The following is a 22,852-nucleotide window of genomic DNA, read 5'->3' on the forward strand; positions in this document are numbered from 1 at the left end:
ATGGCTCTGATCCTGAGTTGCTGTGGCTATGGGGTAGGCCAGTAGCTATAGCTCTGATTTGACCTGAAGCCTGGGAACTTCTATATGCTGTGGGTGTGGCCCCCCAAAAGGAAAAAAAAAAAAAGTAAAAAAAAGTTCTGTTACATTCAAGGTCACCATCTCATCCATAGTAACCCTATAGCCCTTTCCCAGGAGAAGTAACCTCCACTCCATGGAAAGATGGCTTGCTCCAGGACCCTACAAAATAGATATTTTATGTTTAAGAATTTTAATCTTAAACTCTTCGAATGGGAAGTAACCCTGGAGATTATTTAGTTTAAAAATCTATTTTATACATGGAAAAAAATCCCTAAAGATTAAAGAACCTACGTAACTGGATTAAAGCCATATAGCTGAGTCCATGATCCATCATCCATCCGGTCATTCAAGGTCTCTGAGTCCATCCGAGTTCTTTCCATGACACGCTGCTCTTGTTAGTTATGTCAGTTCTATTTTCCATCAGAGTGGAAAAGAGAGTGTGCCGGTTTTGCCCTTTGAAGGTTAGAAACTTTAGCAAAGAAGATCAGGGGTGTTACAGAAACAGCTTAGGTGGATTTACAGAAGGTATTTACAAGTCTCATCCTCATAAACAAAATGAAAACGCACAGACCAGGAGGACTCAAACTCAGTAGGCATCTTTCCATCTACCCACACCTTAAAGGTCTTGATCCTTAACCCACTGAGCAAGGCCAGGGATCGAACCCACAACCTCATGGTTCCTAGTTGGATTGGTTAACCACTGAGCCACAAGGGGAACTCTGAGAATAAATTCTTTATGTGACAGCCAGGATGGCCAGTCCAGTCATCAGGGACATTTATGAACGTGAACTGTCAGTACTTCAGGTAGCATTTCACCTGTGAGGTAGTTGAGCTAGTCATTCAAGAAAATTATATTGTGCCAGGCACTGTGCTCCTGGGTGGGCATATTTTTTTTAAAGTGTGGGAAATAACTATAGCACAGAAAGTAAATAAGGTTATAGAAGCCAAGGTCGGTTGCCATGGGAATACCAAGGTGGTATTCATTCTTGTTCCTTGGGTAAGTGGTCAGCCTTGACCCAAGTCCTTAAGGATGTGGTGAGTTTTTCTGCCATGGAAGGGAGGCTGCTTTGGGCAAAAAGGCCCAGATGTCCAATGGTATCTAGAGAGGAGGGGACGAGATGGGACGAGATGAACAGGATGAGGTGGAGAGCCGGGGAAGACCAAGCATGGAACACCTGTTGACAAGGGACATTTGTGAACGTGAACTGTCAGTACTTCAGGTAGCACGGGTCCACCCGTGTTCTGCTGTGGTCAGGTCACATCTGGGTATCTCATTCTCATTGGGCTCTCAACCGGTGAGAACACATTCGGAGAGTCCTTCCCATCAGCCTGCTTTCTTGACCTTTCCAGGTCTGTATAACCTTCTCCCTGTCTTCATAGAAACTAGAGTCCTATTTGGAGTGTCTTACACATTCTCTGATGCTTAGACTCCCAAACCAGTCTGTTCTTCTCAGTATCAAATCGTCCTTTTCCCAGCGCAGTTATAAAGCTGAAGCTTGACTTGGCATAGAGGGATGATGATTCTGCTTAAAGGGGGAAAGGGGAGAATGAGATCATGAACCAAATGAGGCATCTCACCCATGCAGCTTCGTTGCATCTCAGATCTCAGGAAGAGGGACATTTAAATGCCCAACATCCTACAACAGAACCGACACATTCTGAAAAGGATGTTAGCAATTTTGTCAGGATTCCCCCAAACATGACACCATGAATTTGATGTTAAGCCAATCCTTCAGACTGGTAAGGATCTCTCTGTGATAGCTTTACTTAAGTAGAAGCCTTGAAGGAAGGGTGGATACTGTGAACGGCCACTGTCCTGTCTCCTTCTCTGCTGCTGCTCAGCATCTAGCACATACCAAGGGGCTCAGTCAGTCATTTCTAAATATTCTGTTCTTTTCTGTGTCTCAAGAAATGATAGCAGGGAGTTCCCTTCATGGCTCAGCAGTTAACGAACTCAACTAGGATCCATGAGGATGCGGATTCGATCCCTGGCCTCCCTCAGTGGGTTAAGGATCTATTGCCATGAACTGTGGTGTAGGTTGCAGACACGGCTTGGATCCTGCATTGTTATAGCTGTGATGTAGGCAGGCAGCTACAGCTCCGATTCAACCCCTAGCCTGGGAACTTAAAAATATATGCCTCAGAAAGCAAAAAAAAAAAAAAAAAAAAATAGCAGTGCTGCTTGAAATAGACAATCTGCAAACCATTTATCAGCCCACAGCCTCTAACGGACTTTACAAGGGATAGAAGTCCTAGGTCATTGCCTTCATCAAGAAAGTGGGAATAAAACATCAGGATCAGGGGACAGTCGTTTCCATTCCACAGGCTTTTTATCCAATTGCAGCCCAGTGGACCTCAATCACCAGGACCCACTTGGAGGCCCCCTTGTTTAGACTCTGAGGCTCTTTGCACTTTGTCTGGAGTTGGAATCCTTGTATGAGCTCTTGAGTCCATGTGCTCATAAGTGCTGTTCAGCTGTCAGTGGGAATTGTGATAAGGGAGCAGAAAAGCCACTGACTGCTTTGGGGGACTCAGTCTGCAGCTGATTCTGGGCTGGTCTCATGACTAAGGCCAAGGAGTTCCTCCATGACTTTGCAGAGTTCCTTCATTACCAGCCACGCCGGAAACGTGGACACCCAAATCCAGTGGGGAGGAGTTCCCGGATGGCCTAGTGGTTAAGAATCCACTGTCATGGCTTGGCTTGGGTTTGATCCCTGGCCCGGGAACTTCTGTATGCCTCAGGCGAAAGCAACTCAGCAGGAGCTGCTCCAGCCCCTGCCCCAGACTCAGTCCCCTCTATCTGCACATCTGTCCGCCACTGCCCTTTCTTGGCCGCGACTGCAGCATTTAGACCTTTAGCCTACCATTAGCTCCCAGGGAGCCTGGAAGAAATTGGTCCTCTCACCTGTTTAACATGCTTCTGCCCGAGACTCTCTTTCTACCTTTTAATTACTCAAGAAGCCCTCACACTGTCATTCAACATATATACATACATATATACATATACACATATACATATATATACATATATACATACATATACACATATACATATATATACATATATACATATATACATATACATATATATACACACATATATACATATACATATATATATATACACATATATATATATATATCTTATCTTTTTAGGGAGCACCTGCAGCATATGGAGGTTCCCAGGCAGGGGTCAAATCGGAGCTGGAGCCGCCAGCCTACACCACAGCCACAGCAACACCAGATCCAAGCCACATCTACCACCTACACCACATCTCACAGCAACGCTGGATCCTTAACCCTCTGAGTGAGGCCAGGGATCAAGTCTGTATCCTCATGGATGCGAGTCAGATTCATTTCTGCTGAGTCAATGGTGATATATTTTTAAATCGAGGTAGAATTTATGTCGCATAAAATGTGCATAGGAGATCCTGTCGTGACTAAGCAGTAGCAAACCTGACTAGTATCCACGAGGATTCGGGTTCCATCCCTGGCCTTGCTCAGTGGGTTAAGGATCCGTTGCCGTGAACTGTGGTGTAGGTCCCAGAGGCGGCTTAGATCCCACATTGCTGTAGCTGTGGTGTAAGCCAGCAGCTGCAGCTCCAATTCCATCCACAGCCTGGGAACTTCCATATGCTGCAGGTGTGGCCCTAAAAAAAAATAAAAGAAAATGTACATAGTATTTTAAGTACTCAGGTTGATGAGTTGGGGGAAAGGTAGAACCATTACCCCAGTCAAGAGAAGGTGGCCGTCACCACTGGGCCTCTGTCCTCCAGCACTGATCCTTGACTTTGGAAGGACCCTAATCAGCTCCCCTAGCCTGGCAATATCCTATATTCAACTCATTATGTTTGTATGAAACTAATCCTTCCCACTGTTACTTTTTGAACCTTAATTAGTAAAGCTTTAATTATTAAAAATAGTTAAACATAATGTTAAGGGGCACTGCATAAAATAAAAGCATCCATGCCAGACTTCAAAAATAAAAGGAGGAGTTCCCATCATGGCTCATCGGAAACGAATCTGACTAGCATCCATGAGGACACAGGTTCGATCCCCAGCCTCGCTCAGTGGGTTAAGGATCCAATAGTGCCATGAGCTGTGGTGTAGGTCACAGATGTGGCTCAGATCTTTCATTGCTGTGGCTGTGGTGTAGGCCGACAGCTACAGCTCCGATTAGACCTCTAGCCTGGGAACCTCCACAGGCTCCAGGTGTGGCGTTAGAAAGATGAAAAATAAAATAAATAAATAAATAAATAAAACTATCCAAGAATTCCCCTGTGGCACAGTGGTTTAAGGATCCATCATTGTCAGTGCAACAGCTCAGGTTGTTGCTGTGGCTTGGGTTTTATCCCTGGCCCTGAACTTCCACATGTTTCAGGGGTGATCCAAAAAAAAGAATATCACCAGGTATGATTCTTTTTTTCCCATGTTTAAAACACTCACCTGATATTATTAAATTTCTAAAACAATGCCCCCTGGACCCCAGAAAGAAATTTTGTACCTTTTTTTTTAAGGCCACACCCACGGCATATGGAGGTTCCCAGGCTAGGGATCCAATCAGAGCTGTAGCCACTTGCCTACGCCACAGCCACAGCAATGCAGGATCCAAGCCACATCTGTGACCTACACCACAGCTCATGGCAATGCTGGTTCCCCAACCCACTGAGCGAGGCCTGGGATCGAACCCGCATCCCCATGGATACTAGTCGGATACCCCTGAGCCATGACAGTAACTCCTCCACATATTTATTAATTTTGGCTGCAAATGACAGAACCCAACTCAAACAAAATTAGGAAAAAAGAGTATATTCTACTTGCAATGGAAATAACTATCTCTGAAGATAGTTCTAGGCTTTAGCCAAGGAGAGATTGAGGGGTTCCAGCAATATACCCAAAGTCATACTCATTTTCTATCTTTTTAATACTGTATTTTTCCCATGTACATATGATATCTCTCTATTTTTTGAGATATTCTTTTGAAATGATGTGTCTTGTCATCTGAGTCTGGACCTCCCCTAAGAACCCCTGCAGTGCTTGTGGTAGAAAACTTGGCCCTAGACTTCCATTGTGTTCCATAGTTTTGGGGTGCCTGGGAATTAGCCAGATCAGTCTGTACTTCCATCTACCACTTGAGAAGCGTCCAAGGCATGCTTTTAATCAGAAGGAAGAGATTGGGGATGGCTCTTTGATATCAAGTGGTTGGGAAAGCCTCTCTGACAATCGTTGAGCAGAGACCTACGTAAAGGGGGCAGCAAGGCATGTGTCCATGGAGGTGACGGGTCCAGGAGGAGCAGCCCCTGCAAAGGCCGCAGTGGACATCCATCAGGTGTGGGGCGTTTGAGGACACCCCTAGTCACCAGTAGGGCAGGAGCATGGTAGGGGGTGGAGTAACAGGGTGACAGTGGGAGGTTTGTGGGGTGAGGTGGGCAGATCAGGAGGGACCTACTGCTCATCAGGAGTTCCTTGGGTTTAGCTCTCAATGGTGTATGGAGCCATCTAAGGGTTTCAAAGAAAGGAGTTCCCATCGTGGCTCAGTGGCTAATGAACCCGAGCTTTAGAGGTACAGGTGCTGAGGAGGAATCGACAAGGAAGGGGATGAGTGAAAGAGAAGGCAGGTGAAGGGGTGACCACCTGTATCCAGTGCTGCCGTGGATACGTTGGAGGTGGGACGAGAAGCAGCCACATTGTGTGACACAGAGCAGACCGAGGGATCAGGACAGCCTTGTGGACAATAAGTGTTTCATGAAATTTAGGTCTCTCTCCACCTGCCCCACTTCTTTTTCTGGATTCGGTGACAGAAAACCTCATCCCATTGAGCGCCTCAGCCAAACTCAAGGGTCCTGAAAGACTTGCTGAAATGCTGTTCCGAGGCCCTCCTGCTCTGAATTAAGATGAATTCCCAGTGAGCCTGGACCCACTCTCCTTGCAGTCACTGGAGTAGCCTCCGACCTGGGGCTCTATCTGTATCATCTCTTTAAAACGTGGCACCCGGAGTTCTCGTTGTGGCTCTGTGGGTTAGGAATCTCACTAATATCCATGAGGATACGGGTTTGATCCCTGGCCCTGGTCAGTGGGTCCAGCATTGCCATGAGCTGTGGTATTAGGTCGTAGATGTGGCTTGAATCTAGTGTTTGCTGTGGCTGTGGTGTAGGCTGGCGGCTACAGCTCCGATTCAGCCCCTAGCCTGGGAACCTCCACATGCTGTGGGTGCAGTCCTAAAAAAGAAAAAAGTGACATCAGTAACTCACAGAGGTGGTCATTGAGAGGAAAGGCCAGGAGGAGACCCACATTGACAAGGGTCTCTACGTGATGCCTTCCCATTCGTTTATTTCTCATCACCTATATTTGTAATTATTGTATGTGAAATATCAAAATTTGAATATCCACCATTGTGGTAGTGGTTATTTGGCTTTTTGGCTAGTGGCCCATCTAAGTTGTGATGGATCAGTGGGTCCCAGCCAAGGCCCTCTGGGTCTAGATGTGATTTTCATTTTACAGATGCTGATTTTGACATATTCTTAAACAAGCCCCTGATCATTTTGTTTTCTTTTGTTTGTCTTCATTTCTTTTTTGTTTTTTATTTTATTCTTCTGGTTTTATTGGGATATAATGGACATACAGCACTTTGTATGTTTCAGGGGTACAGCATCATGCTTTGAATTATATCGTGAAATGATGACCACAATAAGTTTAATCAACATTCATCTCATATGGATACAAAATTGGAGAAATAGAAAAAAGTATTTTTAACCTTGTATGTCAGCTATAATTAAAAAAAGATTTAAGTTAAATAAATTAACCTTCACCAAAACCAAAAAACAAAAAACAAAAAAAAAAAAGGAAAAGGTATTTCTTCCTCGTGATGAGAACACTTGGGATTTGCTCTCTTAACTCTTTTTTTTTTTTGTCTTTTCTAGGACTGCACCCGCAGCATATATGTAGGGTCCCAGGCTAGGGGTCTAATCGGAGTTGTAGCCGCCAGCCTACCCCAGAGCCACAGCAACGTGGCATCCAAGCTGCATCTGTGACCTACACCACAGCTCACAGCAACGTCGGATCCTTAACCCACTGAGCAAGGCCAGGGATCGAACCCGCAACCTCATGGTTCCTGGTCAGATTCATTAACAACTGAGCCACGACAGGAACTCCTAACTCTTATGTAGACCATACAGCAATGTTAATTATATTCACCAGGTTGTACATTACATCTGTAGACCTTATTTATCTTGTAACTGGCCTGATAATTTTTGAGGGTGATGTTGACCCAAGTTTTTTTTTTTTTTTTTAGGGCAGCACTCTGACATATGGGAGTTCCTAGGCTAGGGGTCGGATCAGAGCCTCAGCTGCCGACCTACACCATAGCCACAGCAACTCAGGATCTGAGCTGTATATGCAACGTACGCCACAGCTCATGGCAATGCCAGATCTGGGGATTGAACCTGCATCCTCATGGATCCTAGTTGGATTCATTTCTGCTGAGTTACAGTGGAAACTCTAACTCAAGTTTTATTCTGATTAATGAAGGTTATATTCAGAAAGTTAGACAGCATATGACACAGTTTACAAAGCACTCTATTGTATAGAAAGCATTTGAGCCTTAAAATAACTCTGTGATGTAGGCATATGATTTTAAAAAAAAAACATAAAAAAAGTATCTGTTACTCTCTCCTCGCCTATATCCTGACCTTCTTTGTTGCCTCCTTTCTTTGCTGCACATGATAACGCTGAATTATTCTTATGTTTAAGTGTTGAGATTAGACTCTTTATTATTAGAACTAAAAATGGCTCCCATACATGTGAATTTTTAATGTACCATGGGCTAAATTGCTATAATGCTGGAGACAGGTTTGGGTGTAGAAAGACTGAAGAAACATAAGTTCATGCCTAATGGTGACAGGTTTCAGTGGTCACAGCAAAAGGCACATTAGTGGTGACCCATAGATTCTTGCCTGTGAGCTTGAATCAAAACTCAAAATGATTATTTTTTAATTTTTAAAAATGATTTTATAGGAGTTCCCTGGTGGCCTAGTGATTAAGGATCTGGCATTGTCATTGCTGTGGCTCGGGTTGCTGCTGTGGCACAAGTTCAGGTCCTGGCCCAGGAACTTCCGCATGCTGTGGGTGCAGCCAAGAAAAATGAATTTAGAAAATTAAGAGAATTGTATTTTGTCCTGTACTTTTGGAAAGGACTCTGATCCAAAATGTGTTTCAAGCTGACATTGACAGTGTCTTACAGGCAGGTTGGTAAGGTTTTGAGCTGGTAAATATTTTAATTAGCATGGAGAATTTCCATGCTTTCTTCCCACATCATGAGAGGGGACAGGCCAGTGGCTTCAGTACCTTTCCTGTGTCTTGCTTTACATAGTTACTGCAAGGTTTTCCTTGCCTATGATTTTTTAATAAAATATGTCAGCCTGGCATTATTATTTTGTTGTAGTCAACCTTGCACTACATTTGATTAGGCGTTGAGGAATGAGTGTGTACATCATATATTCTCTTGCCTAGCTCACTGTAAGTCCTTTAACAGCTGCCATGATGCCTCATTCACCTTTGCTACTTGTTAAGAGCCCAATTTAGTGCTTTATGCATAGTTGAAACTCAGCAAACATTTATTGATCGGCCTTGCATTAGTAATTGGTAACTCAGGTTGGCTGTGTTATTCAGAGGAAAATGTAAACTAGCAATTAAAGATATGATCTTATTGGAGTTCCCATTGTGGCTCAGCGAGTTAAGGACCTGACATTGTCTCCGTGAGGATGCAGGTTTGATCCTTGGCCTCACTCAGTGGGTTAAGGATCTGGCATGGCCACAAGCCGTGGCATAGACCTCAGCTATAGCTCCTATTTGACCCTAGCCTGGGACTTCCCAGGTGCAGCCTTAAAAAGAAAAAAATATATATATGATTTTTTTTAATTTGTTGCTTTTTTTTTTTTTTTTTTTTTTTTTTTTTTTGTCTTTTTGCCTTTTCTAGGGACACTCCCACGGCACATGGAGGTTCCCGGGCTAGGGATCTAATCGGAGCTATCGCTGCTGGCCTACGCCAGAACCACAGCAATGGGGGATCCAAGCCACGCCTGCGACCTACACCACAGCTCACGGCAATGCCGGATCCTTAGCCCAATGAGTGAGGCCAGGGATCAAACCCGCAACCTCATCGTTCCTAGTTGGATTTGTTAACCACTGCGCCACGACTGGAACTCCCTGTTGCTTTTTTTGATATATATTGTTTTGCACAGACACTACTTTTATATTTGGCTATTTACCAGGGTACCTTAACAGAACTTATAGCAATAAATTAACTTATATTTTTAATGCAACTTCTTTCAAGAGAATTGTCTGGTATTTGTAGGCAGAATGTGACTATAACAGACTGTTGATACTTTCAGATGACCAAAAAATACTTTATTTTGGTGACTTCAGATATATTTATTCTGTCTCTTGATTTTCAGTAATGAACCCAACATCCTGAGAATTCTATGAACTGAATAGGAACCCCATGGCAAAGCATGCTTAGACATTAGCAAAAGCCAGGATTTTTCTTTCCGTAACAGAAATCAGCCTTGAGGGGAGTTCCCATTGTGGCTCAGTGGGCCAAGGACCTGACATTGTCTCTGTGAGGATGCAGGTTTGATCCCTGAGCTTGCTTAGTGGGTTAAGTACCCAGTGTGGCTGTGGTGTAGGTCACCACTGAAGCTCAGATTCAAGCCCTAGTCCAGGAACTTCCACATGCCACAGGTGCAGCCATAAAAAGAAAAAAAAAAATCAGCCTTCAGGGTTTTAAGGTATAACAATTCAGTCTTGGAGCTCCCGCCATGGCGCAATGGGCTTGGCAGTATCTTGGGAGCATTGGGATGTGGGTTCAATCCCTGGCCTTGCTCAGTGGGTTAAGGATCTGGCATTGCTGCAGCCACAGCTTGGTTCCTGACTGTGACTCGGATCTGATCCCTGGCCTGGGAGCTCCATATACCACAGGGTGGCCAAAAAATTTTTAAAAATGAAGTCTGTGTGTATAGCAGCAACATCATAGACATCAAACTAAAGTTTTGTTTTTTGTACACAATAGTCCCGGGAAACCCACATATGAGTGGTTTCTCCAGAAAGATTCCGAAGGGGACACACCTTCTCTTATCAACTGGCCTTCCAGGTACCTCCCAAGCTGCACCTCCCCCTCGGCTGACTTGCACCAAAACTAACCCTTCTTGGCCTCCTTTTTAGTAGCAGGGCTCTTGGAAGCCACGTGTTCACAGGGGCCACTGCAAGTTACTTTTTGAACAGTTTTGCTTTTCTCCTGCTGCTGCCCTAACCCCTGCTAATAGTATTTACCTTCGCTTCTCTTTGTGAAAGCCTCTTGTCTGCACCCCTTTCCTCCTTTCTCGCCACCCACGTGCTGCCTGCAGGGGGCAGTAGCGAGGAGGTAACAGCATCTCTGCGGGGGCTCTCCTGACTCAGGGGAACCAGCTAGCATCCTAGGTTGCCGGTTTCCCAACCCGCTGTTCACGTGTCACAGCTCCGTGTAGGGCACGTGGTTTTAAAAGCAGGCAAAACCCCTTATCGGGTTCATTTTTAAGGTTGGGGGCAGGGAGAGGCGGAAAGAGTAAGAATGAATAAGTCATTGGCAGGACAAAGCACCCATATATTGAGTTTCTAACGGTCACTTTGTTCTTGGCTGAGGACAACATTCAGATTGTCTCTGATGAGAAGGACACATTCCACAGGAGAACTTGAACCACATTTCAGCTGCCTTTTGATTAGCAAAGCTTATAAATATGAAAACCTCCAACACTGGCTAGCCGCTGGGAAAAATAACAACTCAGAATGCTTTTTATCCCTGGAATTGTTCATAGTAACTGCCTTTTCTGTGTCCTTCATTTTTCTTTGATAAAATATACGTAGCTATCCTGCATCTTATGTTTAAAAAAAACCATGGAGGTGTTTTATATCAAACTTTGCAGGGGGTCTTTGTCCTTTAAGGAAATAGTCCCTTCCAAAAAAGTGAATCTCAGGAGCAATTATTTTTGTTGACTAATCTTATGTAAATGAAGGTTTTACATTCCCCAAGAAAGCACTTTTCCCACTTCAAAAGCATTCTGTATTTTTTAAAGATCATCTCCCATCAGTAATCCATTTTTCAGCAGTTTGAATGGTTTCACCTTCTTCACTAGGTGATACTTTTTAAAAAGTAAAAATAATAATGAGTTTGCACCACTGAACCTTACTCTTTGCTAAGCTCTAAACCCTGTGCCTTGCCAACATCACCCAGTCCATCTTGCCACAATTACTTCCATTTGAAAGGTAAAGCAGCTGAGGCAGGTAGGTTACCTGAGACCACACAGCTCCAACTGGCCAAGTCAGGCTTTAAAAAGAGGTCTCCTGGGACCCACAGCTGGAGCTCCTGGCCAATTTGCTTCTGCAGTAATAAGAAAAGGTCAGAGTTCCTGTCGTGGCTCAGCATTTAATGAACCCGACTAGCATCCATGAGGATGTAGGTTTGATCCCTGGCCTTGCTCAGTGGGTTAAGGACCTGGCATTGCCATGAACTGTGGTGTAGGTCACAAACTCAGCTTGGATCCTGAGTTGCTGTGGCTGCGGATGTGGTGTCGGCCTAGGAACCTCCATATGCTGTGAGTGTGGCCCCAAAAAGACAGAAAAGAAAAAGGAAAGTTCAGTTGCTTTGATGATGGATTTCAGTTTTGCTCTCAGATAGATAGTTCTAGAAACAACCAAGAGCCCTGTCTTTTTAGATGAGTTTTTCCCTGAGGGCCTAATGGCAGTTCCAGAGGGGAGAAAATAATTCAGCACATTAACCTTTCAACAGAGATCTTTCCACTAACATTCTTCTTAGTGCTTGACTTGTGAGAAGTGATGTCTTAACTGGTCACACGTTTTCTGAATGAATGGAGCCTGCATGGCATGAAAAAGCTTGTGACCATTTCGTTGAATGCTTGAAAAGGGGTGATCCTTTGTAGTATCTTGAGCTCAAGAAAAAATAACAATAATCGCGAATGTTCTGCTATTTCCAGGAGACAGTGAAATTACATTTGGTCTATAAACAGCATCCCTGCCTGGAAACGACCCCCCAACACCCACCCCAGTCCATAGAAGAGGCCATATATGTGGAACGCTTACTGATTCAGAGCCACCCTTATGCATAGGGGTGGTGCATATTAATGAAGTCCTCTGTGGCTTCTGAATATTCATTTAGTCGGAAGGCATCTGTTCCAGGGTAGCATGTGAACCCTCTTAGCTTTACAGCAGACAGAGTGACTTCGGCCTCACTTACATGGATAATGTGTGTGCATTTGGAATCTCAGAGTCCTTTCTCTGGCAAGTGCCAGTGGTTTCGGACCCTGACGGCCCCCCCCTTCCCCCTCCCCCCTCCAAAATGCTTTTCCGTTCTCTGAGCATCTCTGATCTGCACACCCGTGCTCTCTTCCCCTTTAAGCAGTTATTCCACTCGGCCACTTAAAACCCTTTTCTTTCTTAAAGAGTTAAAGTTAGAGAAAAATTGGTGAGAGAGGAGAGCGCTCGGAGCAGCCCCGAACTGGCCTCGGAGTCCCTAACTCAGAGGAGACACCAGCCAGCACCAGGCCATCCGCTGGCCTTTCAGTCGGAAAACTCCGCCTTCGAGAGGGTCTCGGGCAGGGTGGCCGGCTCGGCCCGACAGCCCATCCGAGGCTACGTCCAGCCGGCCGATACCATTCACACCATCACGCTGGTGACGTCGGACACCCCCGCACACATCCCTGAGTCCGGCTGGGTGGGGCCAGCCGCTCGTGATGTCACAGAACCTCCCGCCTCGAAGGTTCTAGAAGGCGAGCAGAGCGTTACCGCAGCTCTCCATATCAGTGAATCAAAAGGAGAAGAAGAGGTGCCCTTTTCGGAAGGTCTCAAGAAAGGTGGGAAAACGCTTGTAGCTTTGGAGGATCATGGCCTCGGGAGAAGCCGGGAGGACCGGCCTGGAGCCGGGGACATGAATGAACCAATGAGAAGCACCGTCACCTTGGAAACGCGGAACGAACCAGAAAGCCTGGTCCGCCCACCTCCCGCTCAGCACTCGCCACCGCCGCCGCCGGAGAGGACCGGTAGGAGCGAGATGGTGGTGTACGTGCAGAGCGAGTCTGGACCCCAAGGTCCCAAGAAGGAGGCGCCCACCAGGAAGCACAAGGTCCTCACCCGCTCCCTGTCTGACTACACGGGCCCCCCTCAGCTTCAGGCCCTGAAGGCCAAGGCCGTGGTGTCCAAGCCAGACCCAGAGCCGCAGAGGTCCAAGGCTGAGCTGGAGATGGGCCAGCTAGACACCAAGGTCTCTGTCGCCCAGCTGCGTAACGCCTTCTTGGAGTCAGCCAGTGCCAGCAAGAAACCTGAACTGTAGGTGATATTGAACGTGTCCCTCCCCTTGTATCACTTGCACGTCCTTGGCAGAGTTACTGAGTTATTCACTCGTCGTCGTCGTGTGTGGTGTCCTGCTTCAAGTCTAATAGCTTAGCTCACCAGTGTGTACAGGGCAGACCCTACAGACATGGCTCCATGACTACCACTCTGCTTCGCCTACTAATGGGGAGCTCTGGAGTGTGGGGTTTCTGGAATGTTCCACCTCCCGGCCTGCATGGGAGAGGCATGTGTTGGGGTTGGGCGGTGTCCATGCCTTGACCCGCTGAGATGCCTAAACCTTTGCTTTATTCCTTCTCTCTGACCCCGCCCCATCTCCCTTCTGTCTACTTTCTCCCCACCGTCCTAAAAGCCATCCCCGGGTTGAGAGGTCAAGCAAAGGAGTTGGCTTGCCTACCGGTGTGGAGCGGGAGAGAGGGCCCCGGAAACCGAGACGCTATTTCTCTCCTGGTGAAAGTAGAAAGACTTCTGAGAGATTTAGAACCCAGCCCATAACCTCAGCAGAACGAAAGGAGACGGATAGGTAGGCACGTGTCTGTGAAGTTTGTGAGTCCAGGAGCTTAAATCCTACCGGATGTCCACCCCAGGGGCTGTCCTGATGCGGTTTCAGTGGGATGTGATGATTCCATAATTCCGTCTATGCAACAAGGAGATAACGTTACTTGGCTCTTAGAAATGTGTTTATTTAAAGATTCGTGAAAATATCACGGTACAGTGTTTTTTTCATTTTGTGGGAGTATCGTTGACTTAACGGTGTTGTATTAGTTTCAGGTTTACAGCAGTGAATCACTTATCCGTATACATATATCCCTTCTTTTTTTCCCCACCCTACGGTTTCAGATCGCACTCAGATGGTAAGGAGTGAGCAGCATTGTTCATTTAATGTTCTTAAATTCTTATGCTCCTGTTAAATTAGAATCTGGACTGACTGTCCACCAGATTTTACAGTGAAAATCATTTTAAGGGCTTTTATGTTCATTCTATCACTGTTTGTGCGTTTTTATTGTGTCATAGGCTAATGCATAAAAATGAAGGGGTTCGTCCATTATTATCAGTTGTGTTTAATAAGTCAAACTTATTGATAAGTCCTGGTGTGTCTTGAGGTGAACACCTGGCTGGGCTGTGTGCACACATACCCCACAGAGTCCGTCATTGCTGTGTGTCGTGCATATTCACAACTAGAATCGCCACCAGGAGGATATTCTTTAAGAGGCTTTAATTGCACTTTTATTTTTACTTTTCATGTGATGCTTTCCTTGGGTCTTCCACTCCCACCAGCTCACGGTTTGTTATTTTTTTGCTAATGTCTTTCCTAGGTCGACGTCACATTCAGAAATGCCAGCTGCGGAGGGCAAGTATCTCTTTGTCTTTTTCGTCTTTATCTTCCACCCAGATTAAATTTAGATAATCAGATGTTTGCTTTTGGAGAGAATGAGATTATGGAAGCTATTGCTTTCTTTTCTGCAGGTTTCCTCCCGTGAATATAATTAAAACTAGTTGAGATTTTTGCAGAGCTTTCCCTTATTTTTGAGAGTTAGAGAGCTGTGAAGTGACCCGTATCAATGCAGCTGATTTGAATCAAAGAAGCAGGTTTTTCTTGTTACTTTCTTGTTACTGTTTAACAATGAAGAAAAGCAATTCCTTCTGCAAAATCTATTCCTAATTCTATAATATCTATTCTTAAGTCAGATGTTATAATAGAAAATTACTGTCCAGACAAGACTGTAATTTTTTTTGGTTAATTGCAATTTAAATGATTTTCACTGAGCAGAAGAATGGGTTCCCTTACCAAGAGGAGCAAATCGTCTATTGTTATTGTTAATATATCTCTTATAGTCAGAGAATTTCCAGGTCAGCCTTGGGAGACTTTTCAGGGACTTTCCCTCTGTTTTCTAATGATGTTCAGTTTTTTTGTGTGACTTTTGACAGATGAAGAAAAGGTCGATGAGCGAGCCAGGCTGAGTGTTGCTGCAAAGAGACTGCTTTTCAGGGTAAGATGTGCTGATGGCCTTGGGAGAAGCCATCATCTCTTGCAGGTGGCCCGAAAGTCAGCCTGCTTCCTGTACCAATCCTGAGGCCGGCCCACCTGTGCTTCTCTCCTGGGGTGTGGCTGGTGTGTGCACTGCTGATGGTGCTGCCTCTTGGGGTCCTTCTCCCATGGGGCCTGCAGGGGCCTGTTCTGCTGCCCCAGCCCCCTTTCCTCCAATTTATCAGGGTTCTACACTCTTTTCAATCTTAGGAAATGGAAAAATCATTTGATGAGAAAAATGTCCCAAAGCGCCGCTCTAGGAACGCGGCTGTGGAGCAAAGGCTGCGGCGTCTGCAGGACCGATCCCACACCCAGCCCGTCACCACCGAAGAAGTGGTCATCGCAGCCACGTAAGTCTCCCCCGGGGCCTCTGGGCCTTGGCCGGAAGGTGGTCTTCTTAAAAAAAGATGTAAAGACTTTTGAATTAAAATGAGGCAATTGGAAGATGGTTCAATTAGCAGCCACCAAGAAGTAGATGTTTAGGGATTTTCCTTGCTCTGGTATCTCTGAACTTTGTAATGCTGTGTGTTCCCTATTATAATTACTAGAAAAACATGAAGAGAAATTTTATGTATTTTTTTGTCTGTGCGTTTTTTAAAAAATCTTTACAATGGAACATTTAAAACAAAAGAGTAGACAGGTTAATATCATGAGCCCCCGTGTCCTCATGACCCAATTTCAACAGCCAACAACCCTGGCCCATCTTGCTCAACCCGTATCCCTACCCATGTACCATTTCCTGCTGCAGCATTTTCAAGCAAACCCCAGATATCATTCCATCTGTAACTATTTGAGTCCCTATCTCAAAAAGATAAGGGTTCTCTTGATTTGTTTTTAAATAATCACCACGAATTTTTTTTAAAAGTTCATTGGACAATTGGTAACTTTCCCAATGATGGGAAGTAGGTTTTGAGTGGCAGGTTCCAATATATTCAGAATGAGTTTCCCAAAGCAGTTCGTTCAGAGGTCATTGCTTCCATTAAGTGAAAACTTTCATTTAAAAAAAAAAATTGTTTTCCCCTGGACACACATACACACACCCTGAAAAAAATGAAGTTCATCTCATTCAGGGCATCAACCACCTGCACCTGCAAACCTGCTGGTAACTCAGCTGCCTTCACTTCTTTCTCTGTGTATTTGTGGCTAAGTACATCTCGTATTCATTAGAAACTCTTCTCAAATCAGTTTTTTTTTTTTTTTAAATAGTTGAGTAGTACTTGTGTAAAGTGAGAAGCAACTACCCCTGGGAGCAAAATAGTAAATATAAGCAAAAATTATCCCTTTGACAGAATTGTTGAATGTACTTGGATGTGCTTATAGGTTATATAAGGACCCTGATCCTCTTAAAAAAAGAAAGAAAAAAAAAAAGAAGAAGTAGCTAAGAACAATATCCTAAAACATCTACAGGTTTGCTGGTGGTTATTATTAGCTTTTTTTTTTTTTTAAACCAGAACACTTATTCTAAATATTCTAAATCCTTTCCAAGCTCTAAAAACTTCTTATTCCATTTGCTTTGAGTAGCCTGTCTCTTATTTCCTAAATTGGTAATGGCTTTTCCAGTTCTTTTGTGAGTTTCCTAAAGTAATTAGCAGATGATTTTGTTCCAATATTTTGGGATTTAATGGTTCTATATTGAAGACTATGCTTTCCTTTAATGCTTCTTTTCTTCTCTCTCCTTATGAATGTTCCATCTTTGGCAATTGCTTTTAAAGTGAACCTCTCCCTGCTTCGCGCTCTGTGGCCACCCACCCTGTAATGACAAGACATCCTAGTCCCACTGTAGCTCAGAGTCCCGTGCAGCCGGCCAGGTACTGGACAGAAGTAGCTGCATGTCGCACTGAGAACAGAGGTGCCTCTTCCAATCTTGAATGTCTGTCGGTTGTTTGACAAACAAGTCAGCGCAAGGAGTTATTCCAGAGAACGTGTGGCATTTTTGCTTTGTCAAAGGACAAGACACGGGGGCCTTCACGTAGGCCCATGGATATGAGCATTCGTTTCATCCACCTGCTTTAATTGTGTCCAACGCAGATCACACTAACCCACTTACCCATTTGTTTTGGTTTTGGTTTTCATAACCGTGGTCATCCCTAAAAAAATGTCATTCTTCATCTAAAATACTAGCATTTGATTACTAGAAAAATAGGATGTTAACATTAGTGTTGAAATTCAGATAAAACTTGGTTGTTTTTTAAACATCCACAGAGACATGTTAAAAATAATCCTACCTGTTTCTAGTGGATTGAGAGAGAATGCTGTTATATTTGGGGATCCGATGACAATGACATATTTATAGTGTTTGATGTTTTAAATTGTCATGTTTTAAAATCCTGTCCTTAAGGCTTGTGTGTATCCCCTCTTTTTTACTGTAGTGGACCAAAACACAGAGGCTAAAAATAAGATTATAAGAAGTAAAATGACAGTATAGAAATAAAGCTGGCCTCGTCCAGAAGCAGGGCTGTCTCTGGGGAAGCAGCTGCCATCACTCCTAGTTCTTTGCTGGACCTCAGGAAAGCTGCCAAGGTTCAGGTCACCCTTTCTAGCTGGGTGTACCTGAGACACTGACACTGCTCTTTTGTCTGGGCCAACTTGGGAAGCACTGATTCCTTGGAGTCAGGGCAGAATAGACTTTTCACTGGATTCGAGAATTGAATTTGCCAGTGGCAGAAGGTATATTGTCTTAGACCTTCCAAGATGCACAGCAGCCAGGTGACTAGAAGCCTTCTCCTCTACCTGGATGTTAGAGGATTTACTCACATTTCCTTCAGTTTTCAAGTTAGGGATTTCAGATTCAAGTCTCTTTTAGAGAGCAGGTAGAGGAGTTCCTGTTGTGATGCAGGTTCGACCCCTAGCCTCGCTCAGTCAGTTAAGGATCCAGTGTTGCCATGAGCTGTGGTGTAGGTCACAGATGCAGCTCAGATCCTGCATTGCTGTGGCTGTGGTATAGCCAGGCAGCTATAGCTCTGATTCAACCCCTAGCCTGATAACTTCCATATGCCATGGGTGCAGCCCTTAAAAAAGAAAACAGGCAGAAACCTATAAGGGAAAATGCCAGATTGATATCGTGGAAGAATTTAAGATTAAACCAATTGTGCTTAGCAAGTAAAAATCAAAACCCTGCATTGTAGATAATATTGTTGATGGAATGATCATTATTTCTTAATTATTTGGAATATGAGGACCACCCTCTCAACCACACATTTAGATCAGATATCAAGCAGTTCCCCTTGTGGCTCAGTGGGCTAAGAACCCAACTAGTATCCATGAGGATATGGGTTCAATCCCTAGCCTTGCTCAGTGAAAGGATCCAGCATTGCCATGAGCTATAGTGTAGGTCACAGATGCAATCAGATCTCGCATTGAGATGTGATATAGCTGTGACATAGGCTGGTGGCTGCACCTCTGATTTGACCCCTAGCTCAGGAACTTCCCTGTGCTTAGGTGCATCCCTTAGATAGACAGATAGATAAATAGATCGATCAATTGATCAGCCGTAGGGAACGTCTGAGGACTCCCTTAGCCATATTTATTATTGATAGTAACAGTACAGCTTCCATAAGATAAGGTATACCCAAGCTGATTTTAGTTCCTTAAATAGGAAATTCAATTTTTAGAAGCGGTCCAGAGCTGAAAATCTACTCTTTGTGACATTGACAATGGGAGGGTCGCCAGCCAGCTCTTGGGGCCACTGTCTTGTGAACAGCCAAGCTGCTCCCCACACTTGTCTTAAATAAAGTTAGGAAAAAATAAGCCCTTTGTCAAACAGAAGTGGCACTTTGAAGAAAGTTATTAGACAGAATGAACAGTGGTGGGCTTTTGTTCATTTCCCTGTACATGGATGACCCCCCCCTCCCCTTTCAGATTGCAGGCATCTGCTCACCAAAAGGCCTTAGCCAGAGACCAGGCAAACGAGGGCAATGATCTTGCTGACCAGGGTGAACCTGACTCCTCCACTCTGAGCTTAGCAGAGAAGTTGGCCTTGTTTAACAAACTGTCCCAGCCGGTCTCAAAAGCCATTTCGACGCGGAACAGATTGGACATGAGACAGAGGAGGATGAACGCTCGCTATCAAACCCAGCCGGTCACACTTGGAGAGGTGGAGCAGGTGGGTGTCTGGTGGTCCAGCTCTGCTTTGTACGTATGTTCTTAAAATACAGGGGCACAGTGTTCCTCTGAGGTTAGTGATGCAGTGAAGGGATCTCCCTGCAAACTGTGCTCTCTGCTGATGACTTGGTAATAACTTCATCCTTATGGGAATAACCGTGCCGAGGATGTGACTCTCCTCTTGTTCACATCACAGCTGAAATCACCTGGAGTTGCCTCCATTCTGGGGAGAAAACTAGGACGCACGACCTGCTTATCACCCAGATGATCCGATTAATGAGATGCAGTTATACAACTATGTCTAGGATTAATTTCTCACCAAGAGAAGCAAGATAACTGCCCCAAGTGCAGTGTGTCCTTCCTTGTCAATCTATATACTGGGATGCACATAAGCATTTGATATCTGTAGACTTTTTTTTTGGCCACACTCGCAGCATGCAGAAGTTTCCCCGGGCCCCAGGGATCAAACCCGCACCACAGCAGTAACCTGAGCCACCAGGAAATTCCATTTGTAAACTTTTTTTTTTTTTTTTTGTCTTTTTGCCTTTTCTAGGGCCGCTCCCATGGCATATGGAGGTTCCCAGGCTGGGTCGAATCAGAGCTGCAGCTGCCAGCCTACGCCAGGGCCACAGCAACGCAAGATCTGAGCCGCATCTGCAACCTACACCACAGCTCGTGGCACGCTGGATCCTTAACCCGCTGAGCAAGGCCAGGGATTGAACCTGCAACCTCATGGTTCCTAGTCAGATTCGTTAACCACTGCGCCACAATGGGAACTCCCATTTGTAAACTTCTTAATGGCCATTCTGACCGGTATGAGGTGGTACCTCATTGTAGTTTTGATTTGCCTTTCTCTCATAATTAGCGACAATGAACATCTTCTCATGTGCGGTGTTTTTAAATCAGCTTCTTCCTTTTGAACTGTGTCCTCCTAGGTGCAAAGTGGAAAACTCATCCCTTTCTCACCCACCGTGAACACATCCGTGTCCACCGTGGCACCTACCGCCACTGCAATGTACGCAGGGAGTCTTCGGACAAAGCCCCCAGTGGATGACAGCTCCGTGGCCACTGAGCAGAAGTTTCCTTCTTCACTAGAAAATTCAGACTCTCCCATCCGAAGCATCCTGAAATCCCAAGCCTGGCAGCCTGCAGCCGAGGGGAGTGGGAGCAGAGGAATGTTGAGAGAACTTGAAGAGACAGAGAACAAGGGAGTCTTGACAGGTGGAGACAGTGGTCAGGTTACAAAGTTCGGGTCTTTTGAAGAAGCAGAGCCGTCCTATCCCATCCTTCACAGAGTCCGGGAAGGCGACAGCCATAAAGAGCCCATGTATGCTGATCGCAGAAAGGGAAGCCTGGAGCTGGCTCATCCTCCCATTGCCCAGCCTGGTGATGAACTGAAGGAATTTTCCACTGCAAAAAGCCCTGCACAGGGCAGTGCTGACTGGAAGGACAGGCAGCTCTTTGAAGAGAAGGTAGACATAGAGAATGTCACAAAGAGGAAGTTTTCGCTGAGAGGTAACGTGTTCTTTAGTTTCTGCGTGATGGGTTGCATGCTTGTGTTAACTGAATTATAAAGGCAGTTGATTAAGTGGTAAGCCTTGATGGCAAGTCTAGTGCAAATCCTGCTCTCCTCAGACCTCTCTTCCTCTTGAATCTGACTTGTTCAGTAGGCTCATCAGTGTTTCTGCCATAAAAATACCTGCAGCGCTTTCATGCATCTTGAGAAAGGGTCTTTGATGACTTTGGTCCTGTGAATTCACATAACAGGCTTGGGAACTGCCCGTTATGTTGGCCCCTTTGATAAATGGAGGACCCCAGAGGTCCCGGGCTGGGAGAGGGCAGGGAATAAGGGCTTGAACCCAGTCTGTGGCTTTCAGGCTCTCTTTTATATATCCTTCATGGGCAGACTAGCAAGCTGTGCTGTGTGGGACTTTAATTCTTCCTGCATCTCTGTAAAATGATAGTGTGTACGCTAGGATTTGGTTTGTGAGCAGGGCACATTTGAACTGGCATAAAGCATTGTTTCCGGAGGAGTTGAAACATTGTGGCGTGTACAGTTGGAGCTAATGACTTCCTGTGTCTTGCAAGTAGGAAAAGACCAATTGTCCCCAAAGAAGCGGCTGGGTGGAGTCATGAACTGGGAAGTTTGGTTTTCTCAGAGGTTGAGCCTGGCCCCCAATTTGCATAAGTCCAAGTGGATTGGGTAACCTGCCCAGTGCCCACACATTGAACTCCAAGTGCTGGACTGGGTTGGGGGGGTGGCAGTGAAGGACTCGAGGAATGTTTGCCTAGGGGAGAAAGTGCTGACCTCACTCCTTCCCTTCCCAGCGGCAGAGTTTGGGGAGTCCCCTTCTGAGCAGAGGGGCGCAGCTACCGGGAAACCGGTTGCTCCAACTGCAACCCCCACGTCCTGGAAGCAACAGGATCTCTCAGAACAGCCACAGGAGAAGCACCATCGGAGTCCCTGCGCGATGTTTGCTGCTGGAGAGATCAAAGCCCCAGCGGTGGAGGGGATCCTGGACTCGCCCAGCAAAACCATGTCCATTAAAGAAAGGTAATGGGATTGATTGACTAAAAAGGAATTCTTTTGGCGGGAGGGGACGGCTTACAACCTGCTGACTCGCTGTTAGAAAAAGATCTGAGTCATGGGCGAATAGACAAAAATGAGGAATTCAGCCGCATATAAGGGGATGTGCTGTTCTCCTCCAGTGCTTCTGGGAAGTGAGGGTATTCAAGAGTGACCTGCATTTACCCCAGTGCCCGGGTTTGCTAACACTTAAGAGGCTGCTGGTTCAAAACTCAGATAAGGAAATAAGCAGAAACAGACTTTTGCTTACTTCTTTTATTTGTGGTTCTATTTTCTTCTTCTTCTTCTTTATTTTTTTAACTAAATACTCTGATCAGCCAGCGACGGGAGCGGAGTTCTTAGCTTTTTCCCTTTCTGATACACATGGTTGAAATGCATCCGCCACTTGTGACAATTTGTCTATGTGACGTGGGTGTCGAGAGAACGGAGAGGAATTCATCTTGACATAAATCCTTGGGATGAATCTAAGTTTGATTTATTTTACAGAAAATAAAACAGATGATGGTTTTTTGTTTTTATTTTCCAGGTAGTAGCTATGAAAGAGTCATTTGAGGGAGTTCCTATCATGGCTCAGTGGTAACGAACCTGAATGTCTCCATGAGGATGTGGGTTCGATCCCAGGCCTCGCTCAGTGGATTAAGGATCTGGTGTTGCCGTGAGCTGTG

At 45.2% G+C, this 22,852-nt stretch overlaps 1 protein-coding gene across 46 annotated transcripts in view; it reads left to right on the top strand.

The window, feature by feature from the left end:
- The window catches only part of SVIL (supervillin), a 286,393-nt gene that overhangs the window by 191,075 nt on the left and 72,466 nt on the right, over nucleotides 1–22,852 (top strand). For 20 of the 46 annotated variants that reach the window (XM_021064756.1, XM_021064759.1, XM_021064762.1 and 17 more), the window contains 10 exons: nucleotides 10,145–10,225; nucleotides 12,568–13,449; nucleotides 13,823–13,993; nucleotides 14,787–14,821; nucleotides 15,400–15,461; nucleotides 15,710–15,849; nucleotides 17,212–17,307; nucleotides 19,358–19,601; nucleotides 20,536–21,115; nucleotides 21,929–22,154. In XM_021064756.1, coding sequence (XP_020920415.1) covers nucleotides 10,145–10,225; nucleotides 12,568–13,449; nucleotides 13,823–13,993; nucleotides 14,787–14,821; nucleotides 15,400–15,461; nucleotides 15,710–15,849; nucleotides 17,212–17,307; nucleotides 19,358–19,601; nucleotides 20,536–21,115; nucleotides 21,929–22,154 — 2,517 coding nt within the window. The remainder of the gene's footprint in view (nucleotides 1–10,144; nucleotides 10,226–12,567; nucleotides 13,450–13,822; nucleotides 13,994–14,786; nucleotides 14,822–15,399; nucleotides 15,462–15,709; nucleotides 15,850–17,211; nucleotides 17,308–19,357; nucleotides 19,602–20,535; nucleotides 21,116–21,928; nucleotides 22,155–22,852) is intronic. The other 26 variants (XM_021064788.1, XM_021064784.1, XM_021064781.1 and 23 more) reach the window with 6 other exon arrangements.

This window comes from Sus scrofa, chromosome 10 (genome assembly GCF_000003025.6).
Source record: "Sus scrofa isolate TJ Tabasco breed Duroc chromosome 10, Sscrofa11.1, whole genome shotgun sequence".
Taxonomy (NCBI): Eukaryota; Metazoa; Chordata; class Mammalia; order Artiodactyla; family Suidae; genus Sus; species Sus scrofa.